Genomic DNA, 19386 nt, shown 5'->3' on the forward strand with positions numbered 1-19386 from the left:
GTGGCTGGGGGTGTTAGGACACCAGCCGTTTACAGCTAAAAAAAAAAAAATTAAGTGCTCAAACGAAGTTGGGACAAGCGTTTATTTAAGTCCTTTATGGTTCGGGGGAAAAACGAATTCCCATATCTATCCGTTCGGCAAAACATCTCTCTTAATTTATCACATCTATCGGACCTGGAAATATAGTGTGGCTCTAATATTATGTTCTCTGTGTCGCTCTTAACGATATCCATTCTCAATTGTTCCAACAATCTAAGCCTAGCGCGCAGCCTCCGAGTCTCCAACGGCTCCCAGCCTAATTCGCTTAACATCTGGGTAACACTGTCTGTACGCCCATAGCAGTTTTTGCACAAGAACATTTGCATTAACAGCAATCTACAGTAGAGATGATTACCTCTTTATTTGTTATAATGTGTACTATATAAATTTAAATATTATACGCATATACCATAACATATATAGCCTTATTAAGCTGAATTTTGAGAAAAATATTCGTCACTCTGGCCAAGGAAGTTAAATCTCACTTTGGAGCCTATGAGAAGTAAAACAAACAGTGTCAAAGCCGCAGGAACTATAGCATATATATCAAATACATATTTATTAATAACGTCCACTCTTATGAATAATGACTTTAAACATACATCACAGTATTGAGGAGAAAATATCACTTTGAGACGAAAAAAACTGTCGTATAGAAGTTTGCTTTAGGTCATTGCACTTTTTTTTGCAATTTCAGTTTCCAACACATATTTTAGTTCTGTTAACAGTTCATTGATTTTCTCGCTGTTGAAATCTGCACTTTTCATTGAATTGTGACACTTTTCTATTAATGAAAGTGTCTCTTGAGGGCTTAATCTTGGTTCTTCGTTTGGCACAATGTCTGAGTCATCTTCATCTTCAGTAATGGTTCCTTAAAATACAATATTATCGAAAAAGAGATAAGAAAAACGGAGATAATAGATATGAAATAATGCACAATGTTATTTTTAAATACGTACTACAATAATTGAGGTAATATTGGTTATTAAAAATCCTACCTTTTGCTTCTTTGATGATGCAGTCCTCCCAATCACCGCTGAAATCATAATAGCAATCGGTGTGGTTTTCCTCCTCGGTCACCATTTGGCTGTACTCAAACCCTGCAGCTCGAGCCAAAACATCCACATCCTCTGATTTTGTCTCTTCAATTTCTTCTTCGTTGACAGGATTGAAGAAACCACACTTCTGAAAACTTTCACAATGGTTCAACTTTCCATGCAGTTTCTTTCCATGCAGAACGCACCCATGACACAGCATCACTCACTGTTATCTTCTTAGCTAAATCCGATGCGGTGGCAACTTCATCCAACCGTGCAATCAAATGTTGTATCATTCGCTTTCTGTACCTCAATTTGAATGCCTGGATAATGCCTTGGTCCAGGGGTATTAATTTTGATGTGGTATTGGGCGGGAAGAACTGCAGGTGGACATTGGTCAGTTTTATTTGATGAGAGTGACATGTAGCATTGTCCAGGAACAGGAAAATATTTCGATTTTGCCGTCTCATTTTTCTGTCAAAGGTCATTAACCAATCCTCAACAATCTTCGAAGTCATCCATGCCTTACTGTTTGCATACCAAGATATACCCAACTTTGTCATATCAGTATTCTTGAAGCATCATGGCCGAAGAGATTTTCCAATCACCAAGGGTGCCTCTTTTTCTCCATCAGCGCTTACACAGAAACACACGGTCAATCGTTCTTTGACCTGCTTTCCACCCTTGCACTGCTCTGACTTAAGTGGGTGCTTTCCATTCATGCGACTCGTGAGTCGACTAGTGTCGACTCGCGGTAACTGTTTATAACTCTCCTATTCCTGTGCGTTACCGTTTGTTGACTTGTGTCACTACAGTGGGCGACACACACCGAATGGAACACGAAAACCGCGACGCAAGTCGACTTGTGTTGATGTGTGTCAATGAGTGGAAAGCACCCAGTGTCAGGGATTTAGATGGCAGAGTACGGAAAAAAGTCCGCTTTTGTCCATATTAAACACATGCTGCTGTTTTCGGGTTTTGATAATCGCTAGAAGTCTCATCTTCCAATCACAGACCACTTCTTCACTTATGTCTCCAGATTCAACGGAGATCCCACGGAAGGCAATGCTATGCTAGCCACGAAATCTTCATCTTCTAATTCTATAGCAAATTGCAAGGCCTTCTCTTTTATTAAAGATCCACTTATGGGAATATTTTTCGATTGTGCGACTTTTAACCACTCAAAAACTGAAGAGTTAATTCCTTCGTATTTTTCTTGCTGCTTTCTTTTCACTCCTCGGCTCCGGTCACTGTTTTACAACTCTTTCAAAATTTCTTCCCTAGATTTTAAAATTCCGTTTATTTGGGTTTACCCACACTTAAAACGAATCCGCTAACCTTCTTTCAGATGAACCTTTATCTCGTTCTTCAATAACTTGAACCCTTTCCTCTAAACTCAAACAAACTCTCTTCGACATCTTGGACTCGGAGATTGTTCTTATATCGTCGTATATATATCGTATAAGCAAACTGCCACGACTTAAATATGAAGTGGCAGTTTTGCCCACGAAAGGACTCACTGATTCACAATTTACAAATGTTTGAGCAAAAGAAAATACATTGTATACAAAACAGAACCCCTACGGAGAGGGTCAAGCCTACGAACCCACTCCGCCTGCCGTGACAAGAGGGTAATTATCCTCAACGGCCGAATTGTTCTGGTAAGTGCAGGTATAAACTGGTGCTGCTTACAATATAGACTTTCCTAGCAGGCTAGTAGAATTCCTTGGTCGCCTAATGGAGGGAAATTCCCGTGGTAGTGGTGGTCTTTGGTCGGGGTGAGGGGTGGTCTTTGAATAGGGGTAATAAATACATTGACTATACGGGCATCACAATCGGTTCCGAAGAAGACTGGTCGTTAGGAGGGGTGGTCGCTGGATAGGAGTGGTCACTAAGAGAGGTTTCACTGTATAAGTTGCTTAACCCTTTCAAGATGGCAGATTTTTTGTCTTAGCATGACTGCTGCACAAAGCTCCAAGACACTCTTCTTTCTCATGGTACTGAGCATTTTTGGAGGACATTCACTATGAAGAATCTCGGGGATATACACACGCTCTCAGCTCCAACCTTTTTCGACCCCTTTACATTATCTCGGACTCTGAGAGTAGTTGTGCTCCCTCCTTTCCGGGTTTACGATTCTAACTGCGGCAATGGTTTTTGGTCAAATTATGGATTGCTTAAATGTATTTGGCACATGGATAATTGTTGCTTGCACGTAAATTGCAGACTTTGAATTGAATTCCTCATTTTTTATAAGCATTTTCAAATTTTAAACAAAGTTCTATAGTTATTATTAATGCATTTAATGCAGCAACAATTTCCATGTTGTTGTTTGTACATAACTCAATATATAAGTCAATATTTATTGTAGAATGTCATTTAAAAATTGTAAACACTGCTCGAAAGACAAAGAATTCAATTCTTAGTTTATATTTCTTGAGAAAAGAAGAACTATTTATTTAGAAACATGACTGAATAAACAATTGCATGACCGCAGTCGCTTACCGTATAGAGGGGTAATAAAAGACGAGGGGTCAGGGTACCTGCTCCTGAATTCCGAGGGTAAAGCCTAAACCCTACAGTGTTGGGTCCGAGACAAAGATGTCATACAGCCGCAACCATCGCAGAAGGGGGAGAGCTAGGAAAGGTATATGTTTGGCTTTTGTTCACTTGTGTGAGAAAATCTCCGGTAAAAATGTATGGCTTTCGTCTCCCGGGTCAAGAAATATCCACAGGTATATTTACATTTTTAGTAGGGAAAATGTTAAACTTCTGTATTGTTGAACTTCCTACTAAAAATTGAATTAGTATATGCTGTATTCATATTTGTAAACTCTTTATGCATTTTTAGAATATCGAGTGGATATCAAATGATCTCTGGTTTTCTTAATGTGGTTGGAAACAGTAGAAGAAATAAGTGTTGAAGCCATTACCAAGGAAACATTAATTCATGCATGGTAGTGTAGGGAAGAAAATACATCAATAGCAGAGCTATTTTATAAATATGATGTTACAATGCATACATAAGATAATTCAACGACTGCTTCCAAGTTAAAATAAATGGGAAAATAATAAACGCTCTGATGGCATTGAAAATTTTTATTTTGTAAAGAAAATGTTTCTGAGGAATTATAAATTTTGATATTATGTGGTTTATAAATTAGTTTTGGTAAATATTTTCAAAAAAGTTCTGAGTCTGCTGTTTGTACATGGTTCTTATTTTGATCCTTACTTCCAGCTTATTTCAGACGAGGATGGGGAGCCAATTGAAAGTTTTACTATGGTGCAGGAGTCCAGTGGAGAGGCATTTGGTGAGTACTCATAAGGGCTTGCACATTACTCCCAACATGCAGGAATTGATGTTAATAATTATGGAGGATGTACATGCTTATCCTTTTATTTGGCAATTTTTTACTGTGACCAGAGAACTAATTGACAATTTCGCAGTGGCTCGTCATCCACAATGGAAGCAGTGGGGAAGTGCTTCCATGGGCTACAAATAGCTGTGCACAGATAAGGCTTATTGTGACTGTTTCTGAAGGATTAAGAACCTGAATTAGTCATCTATCCATATTTTCTGTTTTCTTCAATATGAGTGCCAATTGGATAGGGGAGAAGAGTTATATTTACTTACTTTTTTGTAGTCATCTGCATGTTGTATAATGGTCCTCTTTAAAAAGAATTTTCTTCAATGTTTGAGTGTCCAACTACTTGGACCAAATGCTGGAGAAATATTCTCTCTATGGCTTTTTTGAGTTTAAAATTCATATAAGAATTCTGTCATGGTTCGTCCAAGCTATGAGACGAGTTTATTTAACCTCATACTCAAATATTTTACCAAATATTTGAGTATTAGTTTGATTTGAGTAAAATATTTTACCAAACATAGGATTAATAGTGGGTATCATGCTAATTTTATGTAGTTATATAATGTTTCTAGCTGCTAGTTTTATCCATCTGGCCACAGGAGGTAAGTTTAGGGGCAGTAACCTTTCCCGTTTGGAAGTGCCTTCACATTATTTTGCAGCTTAACCGTTGAGGCGTTATGGTAGTGACGGCTGGGAGCCACTCTGGGCGACCGATGCCGATCGTTTTTTCCCTCTGCCGGAGGTCACATACCACTCAATTGCGGAACAACTAGAAGAGATAGAGACTTGCGGTTTTCTTTATTGTATTTAGAAGACGCGTATTCACATATAGGAAAGAAATAAATAGTAATACGTCCTCAGGTTTTTGAGAAAATCAAGTTGGACTGTGGCCAATTATAACTTGACTCCAAGCTGAAATATAAAAATTCTAAAACAAACAATCTGTGGCTGCACTTTTGTTATACAAAATACCTTGAGACCCACGTATCTATGTTAATTTGCGTGGCCTAAAATGGGTACACCGTGGAGTACTGCAGGCCTAAAATGGCGGCGAAGGACGTGATTAGGGCCAATTCGAATTTCTTACCTCCCCTCACCCCGCTCCGCCTTCCCAACAACGGCAACGTCGCAGAAAGTGGAATGGGGAGTGATACCCTCAGCCCCTCATACGAAGGCCCAACTTTCCAGCTCTTCCCCAGTCGCAGTCAACACAGGACATAAAGTATCAGGAGTATCAGGTTCATGGTCCTTATTAGATTAGTACCAGTGGCGCCGACTCCATGGGACCTGATGGGGCCCGAGCCCTCTCAAAAATTCGTTATGACTGTGAGGAAAAAATCGGTAAGGTTTGTCAATTTTCCCGGAGTTTCCAGATATCGAGATTCGAATTTTCAGGGTTCTAATGTTGAACATATGACTACTAAAATGCTTAAAAAAACTCAAAACTCACTACCTGTAAAATTTCCTGGATCAAGGAACTTTGGGTGGGTTCACAAGTCGAAGGAGGCTGCTATTGCAGTAGCTCCAAAACGATAACTCGCGACTAATTTCAACAAAGAAGGGTCTGAAGAGAGCCAATACGCTTCATATAGAAAAACAAAAGAATTTACAGTTGCGAAGCAGTAATAATTTCATCATCTCTTCTCTATGAGATAATTAAATGAAATTTTGGCTAACCAATGTTCCCTCGCAATAAATAAATTGAAGAATAGCAGTCTGTAATTATATTCTTTGCCCCCGTAGATAAATCAACATTTCCCACTTGCGATTTATGCACAGCCATCAACTCCTACTGCGTTCCAAATTGAAGCTAGGTCATTTCTTCATTCTCAGAGATCATTCGTAGAAAATGACGATAACCCTGAGTAAATGAATTGGTTGTTTTAAAAATCATAAAAATTGTGCAACATTTTCTTAAACGTAAATCCCGGCAACATCCATTCATATTCATTCTCGGAATGAACCCATATCAATGAATATATCAATTGATGAATCGATATTGATATCACGATTAGTAAGACAAATAGAGATTACTATAAGCAGATTTTTATAATCTACTGATGAAATTCTCTAAAAATGTTGTTCAATGTAGTGCGCTTTCTATTTTTTTTATCATGATCGAGTATTTTTGCGTTAAGTGTTTCGCATGGCGATCCAAAGCATCATCAGCTCCTGCATTACTTGTCAAGCAATGACGTGCGTACTCTTCACGCTGAGAAATGCATTTTGATGCACCACTGCTATAGAAAGAGAGATGTGGCATGAGTGTAAAAAGGTCAATATTTGATAATAATTCAGTAATTAATGAATTTGGAGGTTTACACACTCGGAAAATACTTGGAAACGACTTGCAGGTTGCTCTATGGCAAATAATTGAGCGTATTACACAGGAAAGCACCACTATTTCAGGTTTATTAACCAAATAGTTTTACCTGTATTTCCTCGGATGGTACCAGAACCAGGAAAAATCGTCGTGCTAAGGAGAAAAACATGCTAAGGAGGAAAGTACTAAGTTCCACTGAATATGAATATCGGCCTACAAGGTTGTTCCGTTTTCTTACGAGGTCTTCTCGTATTAAGGTTTTATGAGGCTTCTCTTCTCTCCTACTCTTCTTAGGACTTCCTCAATACTAACTTGGTTGGTCCATTTGACCCTCATCATTCTTCTGTAGCACATTTCGAATGCCTCCATCCTTGCTTTCTCCGATGCTGTCTTTGTCCATGCCTCACTTCCATATAGGAGTATACTCCAAATGCAGGTTCTTATAAACTGTTTCCTTACATCCATGTTTAAATTTTCAGCTGTTAGCAGATCACCATAAGGTGGAATGCTCTCCTTGCATGGGCTATTCTGCTCATAATTTCTTTCTTGCTTCTCCCATCGCTAATGATCCTGCTTCCAAAATAACAGAATTCATCCACCTCCACCAGTGTTTGCTTCCCTATTGAAATGTTTTTTCTTGACTTCTTCTCTTCTGTTACGTTAATATCCTTGTATTCTTTGTGTTTATTTTCCGTTGATATTTATTCATTTCCCTACCCTGATTTACATTTTCAAATCCCTCTCTGTTTCTGCTACGGGGGATGTCATCGGCAAATCTTAGCATGCTTATTTTTTCTCTGTGGATATTCACTCCCAAAGCCTTTTGTTCGGACTCTGGACGTTTGTGGCACTGATGTGGTGTGAGATAGTGCTGGGAGGAAGTCACGCCTGAACGATGGCAGGGATAGGTTGGGCAGATTCCATGCTCCCTTATTAGTGAATCAGTGCAAATGTATTCTTTGTTCTTAGAATCCTGAGATGTGAATTGCAGCAAAGTAAAATTATAGCGATACAGTCCACTATACTTCATTACAGCACCAACACCTTTTCTTTGATTTCATTAATTGCTTTTTCGATGTAAATGTTGAAAATTACAGGTGACAAAGCACAGTATTGCCTCACTCCTTTCCTAATTCTTGCTTTGTCACAGCTGGGCCCTGATTTTATCACCGCTGTTTGGTTTTTGCATAAACTGTTGGTGATTTTTCTGTCATTATAGAAGAAAGGAGTGCGACAAGGCTGTACATTGTCACCCGTAATTTTCAACGTTTACATTGAAAAAGCCATTAAGGAAATCAAAGAAAAGGCATTGGGAGTGAATATCCATGGAGAAAAAATAAGCATGCTAATATTTGCCGATGACATAGCCGTTATAGCAGAAACAGAGGATTTGAAAAATATTCTGATTAATATGGGTAGGGTAATGAGTAGATATCAACTGAAAATAAGCACGAAGAAAACCAAGATCTTAGTATGCAGCAGAAGAGAAGAAGTCAAGACCAACATTAAAATAGGGAGGCAAAAACTGATAGAAGTGGATGAATTCTCTCATTTGGGAAGCAAGATAACTAGTGACGGGAGAAGCAAGAAAGAAATTATCAGCAGAATAGCCCAGGCGAAGAGAGCATTCCACCAGAAGAGAGACCTGCTTACAGCGGGAAACTTAAATATGGATGTAAAGAAACAATTTATAAGAACCTACATCTGGAGTATGCTCCTATACGGAAGTGAGGCATGGGCAATGACCGCAGCGGAGAAAGTAAGGATAGAGGCCTTTGAAATGTGGTGCTACAGAAGAATGATGAAAATCAAATGGATCGACCGAGTTAGCAACGAGGAAGTCCTAAGAAGGGTAGGAGAGAAGAGAAGCCTCATGAAAACCTTAACCCTTTCGAGACCGCCGAGTTTTCGTCTTAGCATGACTGCTGTACCGAGCCCCAAGAAACTCTTCTTTCTCGTGGTACGGAGCAGTTTTGAGGGCATTCGTTAAGAAGGGTCTAGCGGATTATTACACCCTCCGAGCTCCAACCTTTTTCGCCCCCTCGCAGCGGGGACTCCGCATTATCCCGGGCAGCGAGGGTTAATGTGCTCCCTCCTTTCCGGGTTTACGACCATACCTGCGGCATTGGTTCGCGGTCAACTTATGGATTGCTTATATGGATTTTTCAAATGGATAATTGTTGCTTGCACGTAAATTGCAGACTTTGAATTGAATTCCTCATTTTTTTCTGAGCATTGTCAAATTTTAAACGAAGTTCTACGGTCAATTTTAACGGATTTAATGCATCAATCAATCAATGCATAAATTTCAATGCCAAATATATGCTCCTAAAATTTTTCTTATCGAATTCAAACCCTTCCAAAAATCTCATTAGCTATTTCTCCGAAATGCATTACTCGAGGTAAAAAAATCCTTGCAAGAAAAGCTCTTTGTCTGTCACAGGGCAACCTTGGTATCCCTTGGAAAGTACGCTCCACTCGGGCATTCAGAACACCTGTGAAGCTTCTCTGGAATTGCATCAATCAGTATAATTATATTTTTTCTCGGAATTTTTTAAATCCCTCATTTTGTTTGGAAAATACGCTCCACCACGGGCTGAAATAACTCATGAAGACCTTCTTTGGAATTCCACCCATCAGTATAGAAACGTATTTCTCAGAATGGGTAAAGTTCATTCTCGTTCACATACCCACAATTCTTTTTGGTTATAAAGTTTCCCTTCACTTCTGTCTCAGTCGTTCTTGGGTTCAAACGTTTGTGGTTCTCATTCTGCGAGTGATAACTTTACTGTATTCGTCGTGAGAAATTGGCAGTGTACCGCCAGTGTTTTTTAATCTCTGTTTGCTGCGGCTGGAATCATGGCGAAGAGATTGAAAACGGATGAACAGATATTGGAGATTTTGACCCGCAGTGGTAGTGATGATGGAGACCTGTGCTTCGATTCCGAGGACGATGATCTGGGAACGGAGGTTGCCGGTGAATTGACATCTATATCGCTGCCCTCGACATCCAGGATATCGCGGGAGCTGCACTTCTCCGCGGCTACGTCTGATGATTCCTCGTCCGATGCGGAGGAAAATGCTCCCAAGAAAAGGAAGATAAGTGATAAAGGCACAGTTTGGCGAGCCAAAGATTTATCGCCGAAGATATATAATTTTGATTCTTCCTCTTCTGGCTGTAAGGCAGATCTATCTGAAAACTCGACAATTTTAGAATTTTTTTAAATTTTCTTTTCCGAAAATTTAGTGCAGTGGTGGAGCAAGAAAATGGAAATTGACTTTACAGGAAGTATTTCTCAAGAAAACTTGAATAAAATTCAACAAATTACGCAAAAAAATATTTAAAAAATTTCGGTTAAGAATTATCAGTCGTAATATGATAATTACACTGAAATCGAGATATAAGTTAATAGTTATCGTAGAATTTCGTTTAAAAATTGTAAACGCTGCTCAAAAGACAAACAATTCATTTCTTAGTTTATATTTCTTGAGAAATGAACAAATATTTATTTCGAAAATTGACTCTATAAACAATTGTATGACCGCTGTCCCTTACCGCTGAGAGGGGTTATAAAAGACGAAGGGCCCGGGTACCTGCTCCCGGATTCGGAGGGTTAATCCTAAACCCCGAAGCGTTGGGTCCCGAGACAAAGGCGACCTAAACCCACGACCGTCCTGAAAGGGGGAGAGCTAGAAAACGTATATATACGGGTTTCGTTTTCTTGACCGGGAAAATCTCACACGTACATATACGCCCGTGGTCTCCCGGGTCAGGAAACGTCCACACGTATATATACGTGTACGGTAGGGAAAAGGTTAATAAGAAGACGGAACAACCTTATAGGCCACATCTTGAGACATGATGGCCTGATAAAGACAATCGTCGAAGGACAGGTGGAAGGCAAGAATGGAAAAGGAAGACCTCGAACAAAATATATGGAACAAGTAAAGAGAGATGTGAAAGAGAAGAAATACGTAGGAGTGAAAAGATAAGCTGATAGGAGAACTGAGTGGAGAGCTGCGTCAAACCAATCCTAGGATTGTTGACCAGTGATGATGGTATAAAGAACTCCAATTTCTTTTAGGATTCCAAGCATTGTGTTCCAATCCACCTTATCAAATGCCTTCTCTAAGAATGAACGTTGGTTTGTTCTTCTCCATTCTCTTCTCTATGAGCAGCCTAAGAGCTAATATTGCTTCCCTTGTTTATGTTTTTTTCAGAATCCAAATTGGTCCTCATCCATGTACTTTTCTGCTCTGTGCTCTATGCTTCTATCTATAAATGATCCTTGCCGGTATCTTCAACTAATGTGTGGTCAGTTTCATGGTCCTTAAATCATTGCAGTTCTCTGCTCTTTTAGTCTTATGAATTGTGATTCCTTTATGTGGTTCCCCACTATCCTGTAGACGGCCTCTACTTTTCCATGTTTAAGATTGTTTTGTACATCTTCACGAATATTTTTCATCCATGCTTCTCTAGCTTTCCTCACTTTATTACATATTTCGTTCCTTACTTTCTTGTTACAAATCGGCCCTTCCTCTGTTTTCCCAGCCTTGTATTTCATTTCTTCAACGAGATCCAATACTTCCTGTGTGATCCATGGGCTTTTCATGATGCCTTTTCTTTTTGCAAGAACTTCCGTAGCTGCTGCCTGCAGACCACTTGTAAGGGTTTTCCAACTCTCTTCCACTGATTTATTGAACGTATTTTCCCCTATTCTATTTTCGACAGCTTCTTTAAAAGCCAGTTGATCCTGAATCTCCTTCAATTCCTCTAACTGCCATTTATTTTTCTTTGCTGCTTTATTCAACTTTTTTTAATTTTAGGGGACTTTCATCATAACTAAGTTGTATCACCTGTCGATATCTGTCTCTGGGTAGCTTTTGCAGTCCTTCACCTAGTTCCTGAATTTTTATTTCACTAGAATGTAGTCGATTTGGTATCTTCTAAGGTCTCCTGACATCTTTCATGTGTATCTTCTTTGCGGAGGATTTTATAATAAAATGTGGGCAATCACTAGCCTATGTTCAGTGCAGAATTGAAGTAGCCTTTCTTTGCGGTCATTTCAATTTTCTAATTCATATTTCCCAGCTGTCATTCCGTCTTGACATTCGCTGAGGACAGCATTCCAGTCGCCTAAAATAATAAGATTTTCTTCCCCTCTTTGATAACTTCCGTTATACCTTGGTAGACATATTCCACTTCTTCATCATCATAGTAACATGTGAGCATATAAGCCTGCACCCTGACAGTAGCTACAGGGTTATTTTCTAACTAAACTATTACTTTGCTTTCATTAAAATGCAAGAGGCCTGTATGAAAATTAATTTAGGAGAAATTTAAAATTACAGTTTAAGATAGACTTGTGAGGGCAAATTTAGGAAATGGGTAAATTATATGGGAAAATTCAGAAAATTGAATATCATTGTACTAACTGGAAAGCAATAAATTCTGCCATTTTTGCCAAAAAAAATAAAAGGGGGCTTTTAGAAGAAAATTTTATAAGGAGAAATTATACCTTTTTTACTTCTCCTTAGCCCTTTCGCACCGGACGTCGGGTGGAGCCGACGGGCATTTTATATGCAGAACACCTGACGTCGGGTATAGCTGTCGCAAACTTTTCTACACAGACGACCTGATGTCGGGTATAGCTGTCGTGGGGGATGGGAAGCGACCGCAGCGGTAGCTATGGTCGGTGGTATTCAGGCCCGGCCGGAGACCGAGCTTAGGGAGAGCCTTGTGCCTCCCCTTAGGCAATCGTGCCCGACCCTCCCACTCATTTATGATCCTTCCCACAGCAGGAACTTGCGGTGAAGTGCTTGAAACGGCAATGGTTTTTGCAAAGAATAATTTGTTGCAAACTCAAATTTTTTATTTATTGTAATGAATTCTTCGTTTTGTTCTGTGCGTAGGCAAATTTTAAATGAAATTTTAGTGTTATTTTTAACGAACTTCTGATGTGAATGCTTTAATACCTTGTTCTTTCATCTTACGGGATGAAAAATATGTAAAGGGGAGATGCTGTTGTTTTATTGTTTTATCGCTCACGAATGTTACAATCCAAATAACTTCCTACATTACATACCTTTTATTTTCTGATCCATTCAATTTCCCCCGAGTAATTACTAATACGCCGGTATTCCAAAGAAATGTTACTTGTATATCCAACTTCGTACCTGCGTTGTATGCCCTATTGTTAGCTACTCATTTTGGGTAGAACATGTGCTCAGCTGCCTGACGATGTCTCGGGTAAAGTACGCGGAAAAACCAAACCTTCCGCTCTCATAATGATATCGCACGTGCATTCATACAGTCCAGGTGTTGAGCGCTAATGACATTTTCGCCGAATTTTTCGATGGCCCTCTCCGATTCAAAGAAAAGCGATCCTCAAAATACTATTGTGCTAGTTCTTTCATAGGTTTTCAGGCTTGCATTCCTTTTTCCCTACCCTTTTTCCTTTATTGTTGAATGCATCCTCAACTTCTATGAAAACGTTATCACTTAAACCTATTTCTTAGTACTTGTGCCTGCCCATACGAGAATGCATTCTCACTCTAATTTCTCACCTTACCTTCTAAAAATCTCCAAACATCTAACCTTCTGTAAAATGAAAAGGTCCTAACTAGGTTATTATCAGCGCTAGAAACCCGTTTAAAATTTCACAATGCTTAAAAATATGTCAGTTATTATTATGTAAGTGTAATTTCTCAGAAATCGTAATCAATAATTATTTATAAAAAAACACCGGTAAAATAATAAGTTGACCACGGACTCCCGCTAAGAAAGGGTCCGAGGGTCGGGTGAGAGGCAGGGCGCCCAATTGAGTTGGGTCCCAAATCCGAGGGACGAGTGTACCCGGGCAACTCACGCCCAAAAAAGAGCTCCATATAGAGATTTTTAAAATGTTCTTATGCTACTCGTAGCGAGGTTAAGTTTTGCTTTCGTAGTCTCCGTGAGGAAAGGGTTAAATTTAATCTATATAGCAACTAATTTCATCATCCTTTGAAGTAGCTACCTCTACATCAATAAAATAACTTTTGTATCATTCTAAAAGGACTTGTAGGAATCATGTCACCAAGATATAGTTTTCATATACAACTGTGATAATGTTAATGTAAAAATCTTTTTCAGGGCTACCAGCTCCTGTCATATCGCACGTGGGAATATCTTCAGCTCCATATCTGCTGGCAGAAAGAAATGTAAGGATTGATCTAGGCTGTGACCATCTTCCTCCCTCAGCCTCAGTGACACCCCTTGAATCCAAGTCTGGAGCTTCTCGTGCAGAGGAAGGAACGAATGTGAATGAAAATGACTTTGAAGAATGTGGCACTTCTCATCCTGATAAGTTAACAGCGTGCTTATTTCCTGATGATGGACAATGTTATACGAAATACATTCATACATCTAAAATCAGTGGAGATGGAGCCAGAATGAATTTTGTTGAGGATAGAGGTGGTTTTGATGCACTAAATACCACTGATACCCTTAGCTGCATCGAAAGCAGAGAAAAAATAGGGAGTGGCACTGAGGCGGTCATGGGAGAAAAGGAAGAGGTAAGTAATTGCTTTAACATAAATCCAGAGAATTATCGCAGAGCAAAGAGTAGATCATATCATACCTTCAACATCAGAGGTGGACTCAACAGCAAAAGTGAGCTGAGCAAACATCTCGAAACTCATCATGTTGCCAGAAATTCAGATGTTGATGCTGAATTGTCAGCGGGAGACGATGAGTCTATGGAAACCATTGTGTCAAATGAAGAAAGTGATATTTCTTGTCAGCCTACAACCTCCAGAACGATAAAAGAGCTGAAGATTAAGAGACAAGGGAAGAGACGAAAAGGAAATGGGCGCATTGAAAAAAATTCTGGTGGAATGGGGGAGAGGGAAAATGTGAGAAAAAATAGGAAAACTGGCACTGCACATATGGAACTGTGCGCACAAAAGTTTTCTTCAAAGTCATACTCTCCTATTGAAAACCGCCGTGATCAGGAGTGTGGGAGTTCAAGAGAGACAGTTTACTCATGCAAAGTGTGTGCTAAGACTTTCACTGAAAGTAGAACCCTCAGTGAGCACATGTTAACGCATTCAGGAGAGAATTCTTATTCATGCGGAATATGTAAAAAGTACTTCTCTGGATGTGATTCATTAAGTGAACACATGCACATTCACTCACGGGACAAGCCTTATGCATGTGATGTTTGCAACAAGTGCTTTTCCAAAAAGAGCCGCATTGTTGACCACGTAAGAACGCACACAGGAGAAAAACCGTATGCCTGTGACGTTTGCAACAAGTCTTTCTCTCAAAAGGGCAACCTCGTTATGCACAGTCGCTCACATTCGGGAGAGAAACCTTACGAATGCAATATTTGCTCCAAGTGTTTCATTCAGAGTTCTGACGTCACCAGACACATGCTTACGCACACCAAGGAGAAACCTTATTCCTGCAGTGTCTGCAGCAAGTCTTTTATTCACAGTTCTGACGTCACCAGACATATGCTTACGCACGCCAAGGAGAAACCCTATTCATGCAATGTCTGCAGCAAGTGTTTCACCCAGAGGCACAACCTGGAAGAACACGCACGCACTCACACGGGAGAGAAACCTTATGCGTGCAGCGTGTGCGGCAAGTGTTTCCGAAAGGGTGGTCATCTCACCGATCACATTCGAACACACACCGGAGAGAGACCATTTTCGTGCAGCAGATGCTGCAAATCTTTCACTCATAGGACCACCCTCAAAAACCATATCCTTACGCACACGCGAGAAAAGCCTTATGCATGCAGGGAATGCGGGAAGTCTTTCTCTCGAAAGGAAACACTTGTCACGCACTTAAATGTACACAAGTGATAGACCTTATCCTTTCAGAACCACCCTCAACAACCATATCACAGAGTATACATATACAGAGGGGACAAACCCTAAACTTAATGAATATTACCTTAAAATCCTCAACAACCTATACACTGACAGTTATAAAATGATGGCGGAAATATATTGCCAGGTACCATTTATAAGGAAGTGTCTTTTAATAAACCCAATGCGAAATTACTCACGTGGCCATCTTCAGTGTAAGATCATTACGTTACATCTTTCATGGAAAGCCAGCGCGCATTATGAAGTGGATATCATTAGACAGAGAAGAGTGAGCGAAAATGTCTGTTACTTACATTACATTACAAGATTCAACATGCATTAACCTAAAATTCTCAGTCTCTGTCCAGTCCTCGAGGAGAGAGGACTTACCTTGCCGTAGCTCCCTAAGTGGAAGTTGAACCGTTGACCATGGTCAGGGAGGGGAGTAAGGTTACAGCTTTGAAGTGTTCCGAGTGCAAGAAAAAGCTGAGAAATGGCGTGCAATGTGGGAAGTGCGGGAAATGGTTCCATTTTAAGTGCTCCAGATGTGCGATTGAGGACTGCATTAAAGAAAAATGGCAGTGTTTTCAATGTAATTCGGAGTCAGATATGTTGCAACAGAAGGAGAAGGGAAGGATAATTAAGAGTCTGAAGGAGGAGATATGTAGGCTTTCCTCCCAAATGGAAGCGCTGAGTGCGGAAAATGAAGTTTTGAGGGTTAAACTTCATCAGAAGGAATGTTGTATTAGTTGCAATTCTGGGAGCATTGGTGTTGAGGGTTCCTCGAATGTGCGCGAGGAAGTGACTTCCGAGCGGAGTCAATGCAGGCAAGCAGTTAGGGTGACAAAGAAAGCGAGTAAGGGAGCAGAAACACCCGAAGTTGGGAAGAAGGACGATAATGGGAGACCTCCGAAAGAAGTGGCGGAGGAGGGGAAGGGGGCGCTTGATGGCCCACAGATGGGTGGAGTCCTTCCTGGAAGTGTAGTAAAGAAGGGCACCCCAAGGGTACGTATTATGGGGGACTCACTACTGAGACATGCTGCGGAGATACCGAGGCTTAAAGGGTATGTGGTCGATTGTTTCCCTGGTGTGAGAACAGAAGGTCTGGAGAGTATCATTGGAAGAATGAAGACCGAAGAGAAGACTAATGGTGGCAATGACGAAGTGGTGGTCATTCACGTTGGGACAAATGACGTGAAAAGGGCTAGAACAAGTGACCAAGTGGTGGGGGTGGGTATGGGATATGTGCACAGCTGCTAGAACGGCTTTCAGTTCGGCAAAAATAATCATAAGTGGGATTCTGAGAAGGCGAGATGTGCCGGACAGAATCATAGATTATATAAACGAAGGTTTTGATTGGGTTTGCAAAATGAAGGGGATGTTCTTTGTGGATCCGAACTGTTAGGTAAAGTCAATTGACCGTGGAAGAGATGGGCTGCATTTAAATAGATCCGGATCGCAGAAGTTTTGAAAACTAATTTGTGATGTTGTGGAAATGTATTTGTCGGGAAACTAAAGAAGGGACTTGGTGGTGATGATCATAATGTTGATCACAGTGGGGAAGTTATTGTGAAGGGTGAATTGGAAGGTACAGGGAAACAATATTGTAATGAAATGAGTAAGCCCGTTTAAGACGGTAGTGAGGGTCCCTATATGGATACAGGGAAAGGGGTTACACTAATGGGCAGGAGTGCAAGTGATACAGACGTAATAGAGTCGTTAACAGGAGGTGCTGAACAAATAGGAGAGTTCTACAGCGATGTTAATACGCTAATGTGCAGCACATCGGCGGGAAATGTCACCATCCCCAATACTTCACAGCACCAAGGTAAGATCTTAAAAATTCTTCAGGTTAACTGCCGCAGCATAAGATACAAAATTATTGAATTTCAGTCGCTAATTGAATTGTGTAATCCTGACTGTGTAGTAGGCACTGGGTCGTGGCTTAAAGAAGATATCAACTCGAAAGAAATATTTCCAGATGAGTTCAATGTATACAGGAGGGACAGGACTGACAGGGGAGGGGGGTATTCATTTGCGTCAAGTCAAACTTATTGAGTAGCCTAGAATGGGTAAGGACAGATTTTGAAATGCTGAGCGTAAATATATTTACGAAGGAAAAAGGAAAACCCTTAAATTTAATTGGACTTTACAGAAAACCGGATGAGGATATGAGTATACTAGAGGCTTTGGCGGATGCGTGCGCCGAAAAACCGAACAAATAAATCCTCATAGCAGGGGATCTTAATCTGCCAAATGCCAACTGGGATGGTAATGCTAAAGGCAATGGCAAGGTTCAAAAACTTGTAAATAGACTAGTTTATGAAGAGGGATTCGAGCAGCTTGTGAAGGGACCTACGAGAGGAAGTAAAATATTATATGTGTTCCTTATAAGGCCATTTAAGGGTGTTCAAAGCTTTGAGATAATACCGGGTATAAGTGATCAGTCGGCGGTTTCTATTGAGCTAGAACTGTCACCCACTATGTCAAAGAAAAAAGTTGAAAAATTCATCTGGAACTATAAGAAAGGAAATGTGACGGGTTTTAAAAACATGCTAAGAGAATATTTTCCAAAATGGGCGGGTCAAGGTGCTACTTTGGATGAAATTTGGAATTATTTTAAGAATATTTTGCTCGAGTGTATAGAAAAATTCGTACCTAGAAGAAGGCTTAAACATAATAGCGATCCAGAGTATTATAATGGAAATATAAGAAGACTGAAAAGGAAGGCAAGGCGGGTGTATAAACAAAGAAATGTAAGCCCTAAAAACCTTGAAACTTATAAAAATTTAATTAAAAGATTTAATATTGAAAAAAGGGAAGCCCAGGAGAGCTATCTGGTGAATATGCTAAGCCAGAAGAATACTAATGAATTTTTCAAATATGTTAGAAGGAAAAAAGATATTAATAACGGCATATCTATGATCGTGAGTGAAGGTGGGAAAGTTATTTTAAGTGACAAAGACAAAGCAAACGAACTAAATAAGTGGTACGCTAGGAGCTTTAAGGATAGGGATGGTAATTTTAATTTAAACTCTAACACCGAACATTGCGAACACTCATTATTATTATCTAGCCGTGGACAAAATAAATTAGACTATATTAGCGTGACAGGTAATGAAATTTTAAAACTAATACGGAAACAGCAGAGAAATAAATCAATGGGTCCTGATAATGTGTCCATGGATGCATTGAAATTAGGAGATGAAGCAATAGTTCCTTACATTAGAAGACTTGTTTTAGTCACACTAAATAATGGGGTCTTACCTTCCAAATGGAAAATGGCAACCGTCATACCCATTTTTAACCCTCATATGGATTTACAAAATTAGTTACGTCGTTGGATTCTCGGCGCCGCAGCGGCGCCGCGTCATTTTTTGCTATTATCTTTCAAAGTTAGCCTGAATTTACAAGTTTTTTGATTGATAATGGTAAATACATCTATTATCTTTATTTCTTACCGTGTTTTGCTAGATTTAAACCCTTATTGTTGAAGTAATAACAAAAAAAATTGAACGCTGCATTCTTTTCCATTTCTTGCCGTAATGCTCTTTATTTCAGTTCCCTTTGTATGTTATTTTTGAGTGAAAGTTTTAATTTCGTGAGTAATTGTTGTTTGAAATATTTTTCTGATATGCAGAGCTCGGCAAAATCCGATTTTTAATGTTTATATTGTTTATAATTTTATGTATCTAAATGCTAAAAAGAATGACCAAATAAAATTCGTTTATGCCCATATGACATAATTTTGCTTCAATGCGTC

General features: G+C 39.7%; 1 protein-coding gene across 1 annotated transcript in view; it reads left to right on the forward strand.

Moving 5' to 3' along the window:
• LOC124172040 (zinc finger protein 436-like) overlaps positions 1-18185 on the forward strand; it is a 34241-nt gene extending 16056 nt beyond the window's left edge. The window contains exons 7-8 of the mRNA XM_046551445.1: positions 4315-4387; positions 13900-18185. Of these exons, the coding sequence (XP_046407401.1) occupies positions 4315-4387; positions 13900-15617 (1791 nt within the window). The 3' untranslated portion in view covers positions 15618-18185. The remainder of the gene's footprint in view (positions 1-4314; positions 4388-13899) is intronic.
• The last annotated feature ends 1201 nt before the right edge of the window (positions 18186-19386 follow it).

The sequence above is a fragment of the Ischnura elegans genome, assembly GCF_921293095.1.
Source record: "Ischnura elegans chromosome 13 unlocalized genomic scaffold, ioIscEleg1.1 SUPER_13_unloc_1, whole genome shotgun sequence".
Lineage (NCBI taxonomy): Eukaryota > Metazoa > Arthropoda > Insecta > Odonata > Coenagrionidae > Ischnura > Ischnura elegans.